This window comes from Neomonachus schauinslandi, chromosome 5 (genome assembly GCF_002201575.2).
Source record: "Neomonachus schauinslandi chromosome 5, ASM220157v2, whole genome shotgun sequence".
Taxonomy (NCBI): domain Eukaryota; kingdom Metazoa; phylum Chordata; class Mammalia; order Carnivora; family Phocidae; genus Neomonachus; species Neomonachus schauinslandi.
In genome coordinates this window covers 24312322-24327033 of record NC_058407.1, presented here as the reverse complement: position 1 = coordinate 24327033, position 14712 = coordinate 24312322, and the positions used below count along the sequence as shown (strand labels likewise).

Below are 14712 nucleotides of genomic sequence, written 5' to 3'. Positions count from 1 at the left end.
TTAAAATTTGTATATAGTCGGGGTGCCTGAGTGGCTCCATCGGTTAAGCATCAGACTCTTGATTTTGGCTCAGGTCATGATCTCAGGGTTGTGAGATCGAGCCCCATGTTGGGCTCTGCGCTGGGCATGGAGCCTGCTTAAGATTCTCTCTCTCTCCCCCTCTGCCACACCCCTCAAAATAAAATCTTAAAAAAGATTAGTATATAGTCAACATATCCCAAATATCAAAGTACTATGAAAACAGAAAAAAATACAATTGGACATTAGCATCAATTAACAAATTCTTTTTGAGGAACTATTATGTGGAAAATTTTTCCAGGCTTGGGAAGGAGATAAGGACATAACAGAAATCAGTACAATTAGGTCTTTGTCATGGAGGAGCTTAATCATTGTATGAGTCTGGCCATAAGTACCCAGATGTCATTCATAATGAGCCCAGCCACCTGGTGGTCCTCTTTTAGCAAAATTCAAAGAAACATCAATCTGATGTTCAAAACCATTGAAAATAATCTAAGTCTTTATGGAGTCTCTCATAAGAACATAAGCCATTACAGGGAATCCTTTCATAATACATAGCAAAACTTCTCTTAAATCTTTTCCCCAACTGTCACGTTCTTTAGTATCTCTCTGACATCCACATGTGGCTCTCTGACAAAATACCTCCAAACACCCTGTACCTTTACTGTATTGTTTTGGCAGTTATGTGTTTATGGGTCTCTTCCTCTCTCTTTACTGCAAATTCCTTTGCTGTGTGTCTTATTCATCATCTTATCTCCAATATCTAACCTAGCGCCTGACACACAGTGCCTCTCGAGTACTTGCTTGGAAAGCTTCTAGTTGGACGGCCCTCATAGCAGACTGAGGATACAGCAAGAGGAGGGATGTGAAGTCAGGGACTGAATGTTCTACTCGGGACAATGAGCTATCTGTTGTGGTGGGAGAATGGAGGAATGCAGTGGGAGATGGGGTTGAAGAGGTGGTGGAACGAAGTGCTTCCTCCTCTCTGAGTCACCACATGGTACTGTTAAGAGTTCATCTCTCCTTTTCTTCCCACTAGACCATCAATCAGCTGCTTAAGGACTCTCTTTTTGTCTTTTCATTACCAGTTTATGGCACTTAGGATGCATATAGTAGGCGTTGAATGAAAAAATGGTGAGTGAACTTTGTTCTGTAGAGCAAGGGCCAGGAGAAGGCAGGGCTGGGTACGGGTGGTAGGAGAGGGAGGGGGCAGCACCTGGAAGGACTTCTCATGATCCACCCTGTGATTTGCTGAGACATGTGGTGGCGTGGCCCTGGTGGCATGTGAGGGAGGGATGAGGGAAGCAAGAGTTTGGAGGATGGAAAACAATTTAGGAAGTTTTTTTTCCGTAGGTGAAAGAAGATGAGGATTTCAACTAAGTCAAAGAGTCGGCATGGTTATTTTTGAAGTAACTCAGAAAACCATCATAGAATCATCAGGTGCTCCTTTTTAAGGGAAAAATGGCAAAGATTGAACAAGGGTTATTCTGTGTCCTCCCAGCCCCTTGCCAGTCGCGCATAGTATACCTCTGGCAGCTTTCTGCCTGGTGTGATGAGCTCAAGGCTACATTTCTGTGGTAGCCGAGCATCCAATCAGCCAACGTCTGATATTTGTAATGGTTTACTGCAAATAATGCCAAAGAAATAGGATGTTGTTGAGGTGAAATTTCTGCTTGATAAATGTTGAGACAGGGAGCAGAAGGCATTTATTTATCAGGTAACATTGCTGTCTTCATCTGTTACGTGAAATGATTAATGATATAGACAATCTCATTTTGCTTGATAGCTCTTGATGAAATCATGACAGTAACGCATCATGGCTGTTATTGAAACCTTTCCTATAGGGAGGAAATATACTTTAACCAGTCCTGAGAGCTCAATTAGAAATATAGAAATATAGGTAAATAAGAGGAGTATCAGAGTGCAACCAGTCCTGAGAACTCGATTAGAAATCTAGAAATATAGATAAATAAGAGGAGTATCAGTGTTCAGACAGAGGAGTATCCTTTCTGTCTTCAAGTGGACCAAGAGCCTGGGAGGTTCATCATAGCAAAGTAGTATACCCTGATCAGTGCTGGATACCCTGCTTGCCCTCCCACTGAAGCTGGCCCACTTCTCGCCATGATCACTTCCTGCCTAAACAGTTTGAGTAGCCTCCTAGCTAATTTATCTTTCTCTTGTCTCTTTCTGAGCCCAGTTCACCTTAAAACTGTGGCCAGAAGTATCTTTTTTAAAGCAATTGGATCATTATTTCCTCAGACCAGTGCCTCTCAGTTTCCTTACTTTTACATGTCCTGTTATAAGTTCACCTCTCCAGCCTTACTTCTCATCACTCTCACTGCCATGCTTCCTATACACACCCACAGTAATGACCATATCAGATCCTTGAATATCCACTGTTCTCCCTCCATGTGGAATGCCCTTGTCCCCATTCTCTGCCAGTGAAATCCTATTATTCATTCAAGGCTCATTTCACATGACCCTTCCTCCAAGAAGTCTTCCCTGTTCCTTACACTTCCTCTCTCCCACCTCTAGTTTCCTCTAACATATTCCTATCCATGTTCTGACCACATTCTACTTCGTATTTTATTTAGGAGTGTACGAATCTATTCTTCTCAGCTATTGTACACTTTGTGAGGATAGGGTCTGTTTCTTCATCTTTGTGTTCCACAGCATCTTGAATATATTTGTTAAATTGAATTAGCAATAGCTTTGGAACTCTAAAATGTGATCTTTTCTATATTCATGTATTTATTAAAACTTGAATATAATATGGTTTGGGGCTGTGAATTCTATTGTTTGTTTCTGTATTTTAAGATTTTAAAAACTAGTGTAACTTTATCATTTTCATATTTCTGAATGCTGGTACACGTGTGTATTAAACAACCATAAAAGTGTATTGTTGCTGGACCTGGCAACGTCACAAAGTAGGCAGAGTTTCTCTCTGACGGTCTTATAGTCATGACTCCTTTAGCTGTAAGTAAAGAAAGGCTACTTACACTGGTTCAAGTAAAGTAGGTGTGGGGGAAGGCAGTATGTGACAGGGTACGATAAGCTTATACATAAGGACTGGAAACCAAACACAATGGGCCTCACAGAAAAATGGAACTGGTGAGTCGGGAGCCAAGATGGTGCTTAATTACGGGGAGGGGGTGGCAGGGTGTAAGTTCTCACACATCTGTTCCCTTCTCTTACTCATTTTACATCTAGCCCAATGGCTGCCTTTTCCACGTTTGTATCAGGACCTGCAGCTCCTATAGTCAGTACTCACTCTAGCTCCCTTCTCTTGCCCTTCCTTATATGAAATTACGATGACAGAGAATCTGACTGACTCACTCCTGCCCATGGGTAGATCCATCTGTGGTCACAGGTCCACACGTAAACATGGCTGTGCCCACACAGTAGGGCTATGCCAGTGGACAACGTATGATACGGACTTTTGGTTCCTTTTCAGTTACTCTCTCCATTTCTTTCTCAATTCTCAACCATTCTTCTCTGCTTAAATCCCTTCCTGGGGTCTGAATCTCTTTATCCCCAGGTTCTCTTCTCAGAAGAAAAGTGACTTTCCAAAACCTTATTCTGGTGTGAATTCTATAACATATGAATTTTAACAATGAAATAATGTATCATTCATAAGTAAATCTTATCTGTTGTGGCCATCCTGTGTCCTTTCAAATAACCTTAATTATATGAGGGATTGTGACTTATGAGTCCCTCTAAATTTTCTCCTGGGAATGAGGGTTAGGTGGTGATGCAAGAAAAGACAAATGAAATAGTTTATAACTAAAATATCTAGTAGTTTACCAGTAAGTTCAACCTCACTTTATTGTTTTCTTATTTCTAGAACATGATTATTGAATGTTGCTCTGAAATAATCAACCTGTTTTTGACTGATGGAGATGTAATACCATTGTCTGAGGTACGTATCTTTTTGAAAATGTATCTGATTCTCTCACAAGTATTACTGTTGCTATGGAAACGGAAATACAGAAAACATCTATTATGAAAGTATCAAGAGCCTAACCCTCCTTAATTAATGTGAAGAAGTGATAAACAGGAGTTTATAATAGCATGTTATTTTGGTTAAAAATCTTCTTTGTTAAAAAATCAAGTACAGAGAATTATGAAGAGGATAATTTTAAAATCATCTCAAATCTACTATTCAGAGAATAATCAACTACTGGCATTTTGGAGAATATCTCAAATTTTTTCCATGTACAGATAAACCTTAGAATTTTTACATCAATGGGATTTACTGTACATGCATTCTGTAGCTTGTTTTTTTTTTATTTAACAATAGTGTTATGGGGATACTTTTATGTGGAAAGTCTACTTTGTCATGTTTAATGCTTGCGTAATAGCCTCTTTTGTATATTTTTTGTCAGGCTCTATTTACACAACTAGATCTTTATTCTTGAATCTTGAGGTTGATGGATTCTAGCATATACATATTTCACCCTTCTGCATTACCTCCTTAGAGTTATTTCTTAGGAGTACATTTTTGGAGTAAAAAAAGTGTATATACTTTTTTATTATGGTAAGATATACATAATATAAAATTTATACTTTTAAACACTTCTACATATACACTTCAATGGCATTAAGTACATTCACAATGCTGTGCAACTGTCTCCACCATCCATCTCCAGAATTTCTCACCATTCTAAACAGAAACTTTGTGCCCATTAAATGGTAACTCCCCATTCCATCTTCTCCTTCTCCCAGCTCCTGGTAGCCTCCATTCTACTTTCTGCTTCTATTATACTATTTGCCCATTCTAGATACCTGCACATAAGTGGAGTCATACATAGGATCCTGTGTGGTGGGCTTATTCCACTTAGCACAGTGTTTTCAAAGCTCATTCTTGTAGCATGTATCACTACATCCCTTCTTAAGGCTTGATAATACTCCACTCTGTGGATGTACCACAATTGTTTATGCATTCTTTTGTAGGGAGTCGTTTGAGTCATTTCTCCCTTTTGGCTGTTGTAAATAATGCTGCTATGAACATGGGTGTACAAGAGTTTGCTCGCAATTCCCCTGGGATCTACACTCTCTCATTGGCAGTAGATGAGAGGGTCAGTTTCCCTACATATTCATCTACACAGGCTCTCCCCGCCTACTTCCCCTCTCTTTTCCCTTTCCCCTTCTTTTCCCTCTCTTTCTTGTCTTTGTCCTTCCCTTTTGCTAACCATTCCAGGCATGCTAAGTGAAAAAAAAAAATGACATTTTCAGTTATTTCATATTTATTAATAATCTGGCCAAATATAGTTTATATGTTTGTTGGCAATCAGTGTTTCTCCTTTTGTGAAATAGTACTCATTCATTTAGTCAATCAACAGAGCTTTAGAGCGAGCTGCACATGTGTCAGGAACCTCTTTCTAAGACCCTGGAGAACCAGCTGCGAACGAGCTGCAAGGACCTTGCTCTCTTGGAGCTGCCATTTTTGTGGAGGGAAATAGTAAATAATAGTAATAAATCAGTAAGCAGGATAATTTCAGATTTTGTTAAGTGGTATGAAAGAAAAAACAGAGTGATATGTTAGAGTAGGGTCAGGTCAGCAAACTACAGCCTGTGAACTCTATCTGGCCCACTGCCCGTTTCGTAAATAACATTTTATTGGAACACAGGATGCTCATTTGTTTATTTGTGATCTCTAGCTGCTATGAGCTATAGCAGCAGAGTTGGGTAGTTTTGAGAGAGACCATATAGCCCAGAAAGGCTAAATTATTTATTTTCTGGCCCTTTACAGGAAAAAAAAAAGTTTGCTAGCCCCTGTGATAGAAGGTAACAGGGAATGGGGCAACAGTTTAGATAGGGAGGTCCGGGAAGATCTCTCTTAGGAGATGACATTTGAAGTAAGAACTGAAATATTACACTATGTTTCTCCCACTAGATCACTAGCTTCTTGGATCAGGAGCACTACTATCTTAATTTTTGAATACTTTAAAGTGCCTAGTACAGTGTATCACTTGGTTACTCTTTCTTGAATTGAATTAAATTCCCTTTAGTTTTAAATATCTGAAATTTAATATTTGACTTAATTTTTTTTCATTTGGCCATTCATGTCCTTTTCCTATTTTTTAAATGGGGAACCTAATTTTTGTATTACGGAAATACATAGATTTACCATGGAAGACATTATAATAAAAATCAGGTTTAATCTAATTTCATACAAACTGTGGTTAAAAATAGGTCACAGAAGAAGGAGTTGCTATTTTAAGACATATGATTTATAGCACTAATGGGCTTGGGCATCTGACAGCACTGGGTTGGAATCCCAGCCTTGAATCTTACTAGTTGTATGACCACAGGCAAGTTATTTAATTTCCCTAAGCTTCAGCTTTCTCATATGTAAAGTGGGGGTAGTAATGCCAACCCTTCACAGCTGTGAGGACTAAAAGAAATAATACACGTTAAGTATTTGGAATAGGGCCTCACACAAATAAATGTTTGGTAATTATTAGCTGTTTAGGCATCATCATCACACCTACTATGGTCCTGCCTTCCACGTGTGAATTCTTCCTCCCCTAGTCAACTAATTTCAAAGAGGTTTTTAGGATCCAAATTTGTTTTGATACATTGATAGAAAAGGAGAGGAACAGTGTTAAAGATAGAGAAAGATGGGGCGCCTGGCTGGCTAAGTAGGTGGAGTGTGTGACTCTTGATCTCAGGGTTGTAAGTTCTAGCCCCACACTGGGTATAGCGATTACTTTAAAAAAAAATCTTAAAAAAAAAAAAAGAGAGAGAAAGAACCAGGAACCATTTTTTTTTGTGACGTAAATCACTGCTGAATCCTAGAGGCATGAGATCAGTGTGCGGGATCCTGACTTGAGATCCCCCGCAGTGAAAAGACCCACTAGTCCAAGAGAAGGGGCGCCCCACTTGAACCCCATACCAGTACCTCCCCTGAAAGCAAGACTTACCTACTAGTGCTGGGGTGGGGCATGGGAATTTCCAAGCCTGTTCCAAAAAGCAAACTGTTAGACAAACAAAATGCCTTAGTGACATGCCTTAGTGAAGCTGTTTTTGTCACTGAGATGGGATCTTGCTGTGCAGTTTGGTTCCTTACTGAACATACCTGTTACAGTTGCCTTTGCCTCTACTGTGTCTTCCTAATTAAAACAAATATTGCCATACACAGCCTGTGACAAAAAAAAATTGAGAATAGCAAGAAGGTGGAGGAAGGAAATGAGCTCTCTGTGCTAACCGAGGAAATAAATGACCATTAGGTTTCATTTCTGGTGTACCAGCAACAAAGTAATCCTTTCCTTGCCAACATAGGTTCAAATTATTGCAGTTTCCAGGTTGTCAGGTAGGAGTCAAACATGATGCTAAAAATATGCTTTCTGTTCTTGCGGTGACTGACCACGAGGAGGACTAAGTCATTATATACAACTGTCTGCTCATCAGTAATTATTGACTTCCAACTGCACACAGAACATTGGTGTGTAGATACTTTATTGCTGTGAAAGCAGCAGAGATTAAAGGTCCTGTGTTCAGCTAAATTAAATATTTTCCTATTGGTTCATATGATACAAATAAATTTACTGTGTATGTGTGTGTGTTTGTGTTTGTGTGTGTGTGTATGAACCGAACTGACTGCAGTCATACAGAATCAGTATGGAAGGAAATTCCTAGGAGCAGATCCTGGTTCAAAGGTGGAAAAGATGATTCTAAGCCAAGAGATAAGCCCCACTGTATAAGAAGATTGCAAACTAGTTTTTCTTGGCTGCATGAATTTGGTAGGATTTCTTTTAGTTCAGGATCTCTAGCTAGACCTAGCATAGTGCCTGACAGATAAGAATGATAATCATTAATGCAAATGCTACTGCTAGTAATAATTTTTATTGGGCAATGGGATGTGCAGACACTACTCAGTGTTTTAAATATGGTATCTCATTGCATATTGCAAGAACTCTGTGAAGTTGGTTACTATTATTATCCCCACATTAGAAATGAAGAAATTAAGCAGCATGTTGGGATCTCACACTTGTAAGTGGAGGAGGCAGGAGTCAAAGACAGTTCTGCTTCAGTCTGGGATCTGCATCTTTCACTAAATTATACCCAGCAAATGTTTCATTAGAATAGGGAGCAGATGCTACAGGGAATTGAGGAGTGAGAGAGTGAAAGTTGCAGGTGTAGATGAATCTTTGGGAAGGTTTGGGTGAGAAGTCTGCAGGGGTAGAGGAACGGCTGGAGGGGGCCCGTCAGGAGGGCGCTAGGATGGGAGGTGTGATGAGGGAAAAGAGCTAAGAGGGGTGGAGTTTGCCTCTCTAGAAGAGACAAGGACAAACAATGGAGGAGGGCCTTTGGAGAGGGGGTGGGAACAGAAAGACATGACAGCACGAGCAAGAGAGCTGACTGGGAACAGAGGAAAGACCTCTTTCTCTAGGTCTTGGGGTGGCAGATGAAGGTGAGTGGGGGCGTGAGTGAGTGTGGAAGAAAAGGGTGGGAGAAGCTGGGGCAGCTCACACCCAGAGGTTTTCACTGACTCTGTGAAGTGGAGGCAAGTTTACCTGCTGTGGAGAAGGTGGGGGGTTGAGGGCATGGTCTTCCAAGGGAAAGAGGAAGGTCTTGAGTATTCACAGTCGTTGGGTGTGATGAGGGAGGAAGTTGAGCAAGGACAAATACGAGGATCGAAGGTCACACTGAGATTTAGAGATCATACATTTGTTGGGGTACCAGGTGGCTTGGCTTGTGGGTTTTCTCCAACCCCCTTGCCTTCCTGGACACAGGAGAGGAAAATGCCAACAGAGGCAAATGCGGGAGGAGAATACTAGCAAGGCAGCTGACAGTATGTGAGAGGCTTCACAGCCATGAATTTACCTCATAATAGATCCAAAAACTCCTCCCTTCTGTTCTGAGAAAGCACCAAGATGGCCTGATGTCTGCCATTGTTTCTCAAGCCCCAGTTGCACATAAAATAGTTTATTATGCAATATATTTTCTTAAAAATAACTTGAATTTAACATAAAAAATCCTTAATGACAGGGAAGTTCTAAGGACTTCCATGACATTATTATGTACACTATCCATGTGTGTTCCTTTTCACATGGCTGAATTTAGTACACATGTTCTCTTATTTCTGATTCCTAAAATGATCATTTTTTGATGTATTTATGTTCAGATGTTGACATCATCCGCGTGCTGGTCACTAAAATAATTATCTTTAAGAAGGTTTGGGTAAGAAGTGTGGAGAGGGTAGAAGAACAGGTAGAGGGAGACCCAGAGTCACAGATATATTAACCTATCTTAGTTTAGTCATTAGCATCATTAATTTTATGTCTGATGTATTGATTCTATCATGTGACCACCTATGCCTTATGACCTCTTTTGACCTTATGACCCTGGCTGTCAGCTGGAGGATCACTCCACAATGCTAGCATCCTATCTTTTGCTAGGTTACTAGTAAAAATGGGAAATAACACGTCTAATCTGTTAACCTAACCCAGACTGCCTTCTTGTTATCACTGCCTCTCAGGCCCATGGTTTAGATCCCTGTACTTAGTTCTTACCAAAATGTGTTCTAATGATGTGCTTCCATATTGGTTTCCCCTGCTAGAGCAGATTGGGTTTTATATAATAAGACTGGATCTTACTACATTTTTATGCTCATTGCCTTGCCCACTGCTGGCTCCCACAGAGGTTTTTAATAAATGTTTGTGAAATGAACGAATGCTCTTGATGCATTTTCCAGCGATCCCCCTGGGTTGCAGTTCTAGTCCAGACATTATCAGTGACTTTGGGCTCATCAACTCCATGCATTTGAATAGTAAACATTTGGCAAGTGCATCCTCTTTGCCAGCCATTGGACTGGACATTGGGATACAGAGGTAAAAGCCAGAGTCCCAGCCTTCGGTTTAGTGGGGGACACAGGCAAATACAGAAGTAATTACAGTACAGGGTAAAACAGAGGCCTGGGGGCCAGACAGCTCTCCTCAGGAATAATCTCAGTTAATATTCTGGTATTATCTTGACATAATTCTGAAGGTGAGAAATTCCCTGTGATATCTTTTAAGAAAGGGTTTAATAGTTCCCTATAAGAAATCAAGTTAGTAGAAGCTCCTGTGGCCCATGGTTCAGAGTTTTAATTACTTTGGAAAATGATTGGGAGGCAGTAGAGAATCCTTAGATATAAACATGATCAAGGGTGCCCGTGAACGCCTGTTCCTCTGATTAGGAAGACCTTTGAAAGACGAGGCAGAAAACCCAAGTCTTAGTTTTGGCAGCAGGCTCAGTGGTAAAGGCATGATTTATGGCTTTGTTCATGGGGATGTAGAGAACAGAACAAATCCCAAAAGCCCTGGATACGAAAATAAAGACAGAAGTTTAAAAAAAAAAAGAAAGAAAAGAAAAAGCCAACATCAGCTCAGTTATAAGCTGCAGCTGAGTACATGGCACCGTGCTGGGCCCAAAGGAGGAACCCGAAGAGAGAAAGACAGGAGTCCTTGCCCTGAAGAGGCTGACAGTCTAGAAGGAAGGAATGTGGCTAGTGCTTAACGGAGATGATGGTTGTGGTTTTCAATGGATGACTGTTTCGCATAAAAGTAGGAAGAAAGAGGTTAACAGAGGTTAAAAGACCTGCCCAAAGTCACTGGGGCTGGCAGACTCCAGAGCCTGGGCTCTCACCATGACCATCACGCTGAAGCCAGCAGTGTCCCCCCTTTTCAGTTGGGGCCCTCTTGGCGGGGGAGGGGCTGGACTCAGCCATACGTGGCTGAGGGAAAAGGAGAGTCAGGGTGTGGTCGTTAGTGGGCAGGCTTGGGAGCCAAACTGCCTGGCTCCACATCCCAGCCCAGCTCTGATGTGCTAGTTGTGTGACCTTGGGCAAGCCTCCATGCTTCCCTTTCCCTATTTGTAAAATGGGAATAAAAATCCTACTTAACCTCGGGGCGCCTGGGTGGCTCAGTTGGTTGAGCTTTTGACTCTTGGCCTCAGCTCGGGTCTCGATCTCGGGTTGTGAGTTCAGGCCCCAAGTTGGGCTCTGTGCTGGGCGTGGAGCCTACTTAAAAAAAAAAAAAAAAAAAAAAATACTTAGCTCACGGGTTTGTTTTGTGGATTAAGTGAGTAATCCACGTAAACTCTTAGAATAGTGCCTGGCACCATCCTAAGCAAAACATTATGATCATCTCAGAGCCATGTGAGTTCACGTGGAGTTAGACCCTTGTAAGTAGAGGAGTGGCTGTAGTAGAAAAACATGTGTAGCATAAAGCTCCTGAGTACCTTCCCGAAAGAGAGGCTGCAGTAATTCCAGTGCTAGGAATGACCGTGTGCATCATTTTTAGCCACATATATGTCTCATTTTCCTCTGTTCCAGTTACTATTATTATATAACAAAGCACCCCAAGCTTAGTGGCATAAAATGACCCACATTTTAACGAATATTTGGGAAGGACCTGTTTCTGCTTTATGGTATCTGGAGCATCAGCTGGGAAGACCTGAAGTTTGGGGATGATTCAGCTTCTGAGGGCTGGGATCCCTGAAGGCTCAAAGGCTAGTTTGGTTTGGTGCTTGATGCTGGCTATTGGCCAGGGGCTGAGGGCTGGGGATGCAGAGTGGGCTGTGGGCCAGAACGTGACACGTGACCTCCGTGGGGCCGGTTGAGCATCAGCGCAGGGTAGCGTCTGGGTTTCAGGAATGAGCCTCTCAAGAGAACTAGGCAGAAGCTCTGTCACTCTTTATGCCCCAGCTTTTTAAGCTACCTAATGACTTCTCCCTGCTAGTCCCAAATCCACCCACATTAAAGGCTGAACATAGATTCCACCTCTTGATGGGCGGAGTGTCAATGTCAAACTGTAGGAAAGGCATGGGGTCAGGAGCTATTGAAGCCATTTTGGGAAAATGCAATCTGCCCCAACATCCAGGAAAGCACTCCCAATCTGTTGGTCTCTTCCTACTCTGAGCAGAGGCCACTCCTGGCAACCTACTTAGGCAGTTTTTAAAATTAGTCAGCAACTCTCCCCAAATATGCTCAGTAACTGTCCTGAAGTTGCTCGGTGTGTTTCTACGGAGAAGGTAGAAGATAAACTAGGTGGGTTCTCAAAGCACCCTTTGAAATGACCGATGCAGGTTTCCTGGGTGGTGGATGGGGTTGCACATGTCCCTATTTATGTGGGACAGCTCCCACTTCACTTTTTTTTTTTTAGGCTGTTAAATCTTAGAGAGTGATGCTAAGCTATTTAATTTCCTTTGGCTAATTTTATTACATTACCGTATGCCTCTTGGTTTTTTTTTCAACAAAACTTTCCAAATGGTGACAATAACCATACTCTCTTTTAAACTGTCATTTAATAGCATTGGGCTTAAGGTTTCACATATTCTACAGTAGGTGTTTAATAAGTATTTAAAAATTAATTTTACTAATAACTATAACTTCTTTTGGTTAAGAGTTGCAGATTTTCTTTTCTTTTTCTTCTGCCTTTTTTTTTTTGTACCAGCCAAGAGCTGTCTGAATAGATTTTATGGGCATCTAGAATTACCTCTTTCTTCTCTGAGACATTATCATTCTGTCCTCAAGTGAAGAGTATCCTTTGTGTGTAAGTTCATGAGACATCCACTTAATATTCTTATATTCTTTTGAAGACAATGCCGGATGACATCAGTTCCATGCTGCTTTTAAAACATAGCCCCGACTTTGATTCCATCCTCTCACTCTTCACTTCTAGCTGTCAAATTTGGCTAAGGGAAAAAGAAAGCCCTTAAGAAAAGGCCAGGCTATTAATGTGCTCTTCAAAATGCTAAGAAAAGGCTAAGCTGTTTATAGCGCTTTCAAAATGCTCATCTCTCAGAGATTCGCCAGCAATAGTGTCGAGGTGAAATACACTCTTGCTCATCATGGAACCAGAGCCTTTGTGCTGTCTGTGCTCCAAGTACTGGTCCTACTTTTGTGAGACATGCAATGTGCTGGTGTAATGATACTTGGATGTGATTTAAACCAAAAGATAATATGAACCTGATATTGTGTATTTACTAAATGGCAAGAAGTGTGTGTACTCCTGGATCAAGCAAGCCTGGCTTCATTCAGGATAAAACTGCATTTCAGAACCAAAGGGATGACTTCCTGAAGTTTAGTCACTTTGGGTAACTTCAAAGGAGGTGAAAGGCAGGGCTATCATTAGCAAATCTGTTTACTGCTTTCTGTTTTGCTAAAAACTGAGGTAAACATTTAGCTTCATTTATCTCATTCATTTTGCTGAATGCTTTTGTCTTGATTAAAAAACTGTACCCTTAACAATGGGATTATATTTTCATTTTTGGAAGATACTGACTTTTGCCTCACATAGCTGAGTCAGTCGGTAAGCTTTGGAAGTTCTCTGCACAAATGTTTTCATATTAAAATAAATCCACAAAGAAGGAGCAGGTCTAAATTTACCCATTCTCCTTGTTAATACTTAGGACACCAGCCATTCTAGATTTTTGCTCTCTTCTGCCTGTATCTCAGGCAGCTAATGCCATTATGTTCTTTTCTCAACCACCTGTGAGATCCCAGTATGGTAGGAAGAGCACTTAGCACAAGTTCTTGTCCAGTTTTGCCCCTGTGGACAAGTCATTAATCCTTAAAGACCTCAGGGCTATTAGATTCTGTTGAAGGTCTTGGAAACGATGTATCTTAGTGGATAAAAACATGATTTAATTCTTGGTTCCACCATCTATTGATTGCATGACTGTGAGCAAGTTACTTTACTTCTCTGCGCTTCAGTTCCTTGTCTGTACATTCATTCTCCTCATGGAGAATTACATTCGAAAAAGCATGCAACGCATTTCGTATCCGGCCAGTATAATGCCAGTGGTAAGCATTCGGTACATTGTGGTCATCCTTATTTTTTCCTGCCTTAATAATGTGAAATGAGTCTTTGTTCATCTGACCATTAGAAACTTGCTTCATTAGTGGCTTTTGGCCCATCTAAATATTTGCTAATTTTCAAAAGAGTGAATGGGCATTTAATAGATGTATTATTTTTCAACCATCCTTTTTTTAATTAAACTTTTTGTTTTGAGATCATTGTAGATTCACTTGTAATTATAAGAAATAATATAGAGAGATCCTAGTGTACTCTTTACCCAGTTGTCCCCATTGGTAACATCTTGCAGAACCATAGGATATCACAACCAAGACACTGACATTAAGAGGATACAGAACAATTTTGTCACTACGAGGACCCCTTCCGTTGCCCTTTTATAGACACTTCACCACCCACCCCACCGCTAGCCCTGATTTCTGACAATTACTAATCTATTCTCTATTTCTATAATTTTGTCATTTTAAGAATGTTATGTAAAAGGAACCATTCACTATGTAACGCTTTGGGGATTGTCATTTTTTTCACTCAGTGTAATTCCCCAGAGAGCTATTAGACTACACTTCTGGATGAGCCAAAAAATATTTACGAACATCGGCACATTTTATTGTGGCCACAGAATTGTCCATAGCCCAAAGTGCCTGATGCAGAACCTGGGTCATAGCGCCTGCAGATGTTCGGGGAAGCTCAGTGGTGGATTTCTACTCCACCTCCTTCCATCCTTCCTTCTCCTCCTGTCTATCCTTTCCCTCTTTCCTTGCCCCCTTCTTCTGCACATCCTTTTGTTAATATTGACAGACGAAGGTTGATTGCTCAAGTTAGAAATTCTAAAAAGAGTTCCATGAAAGGATTTATGTGAAATTCCTTTGTAAATTGCAAACTCTGTTAGACT

The 14712-nt window shown here is 40.9% G+C and overlaps 1 protein-coding gene across 1 annotated transcript in view; it reads left to right on the top strand.

Moving 5' to 3' along the window:
- CFAP54 (cilia and flagella associated protein 54) overlaps positions 1–14712 on the top strand; it is a 294732-nt gene that overhangs the window by 268457 nt on the left and 11563 nt on the right. The window contains 1 exon segment of the mRNA XM_044914733.1: positions 3863–3937. Coding sequence (XP_044770668.1) covers positions 3863–3937 — 75 coding nt within the window.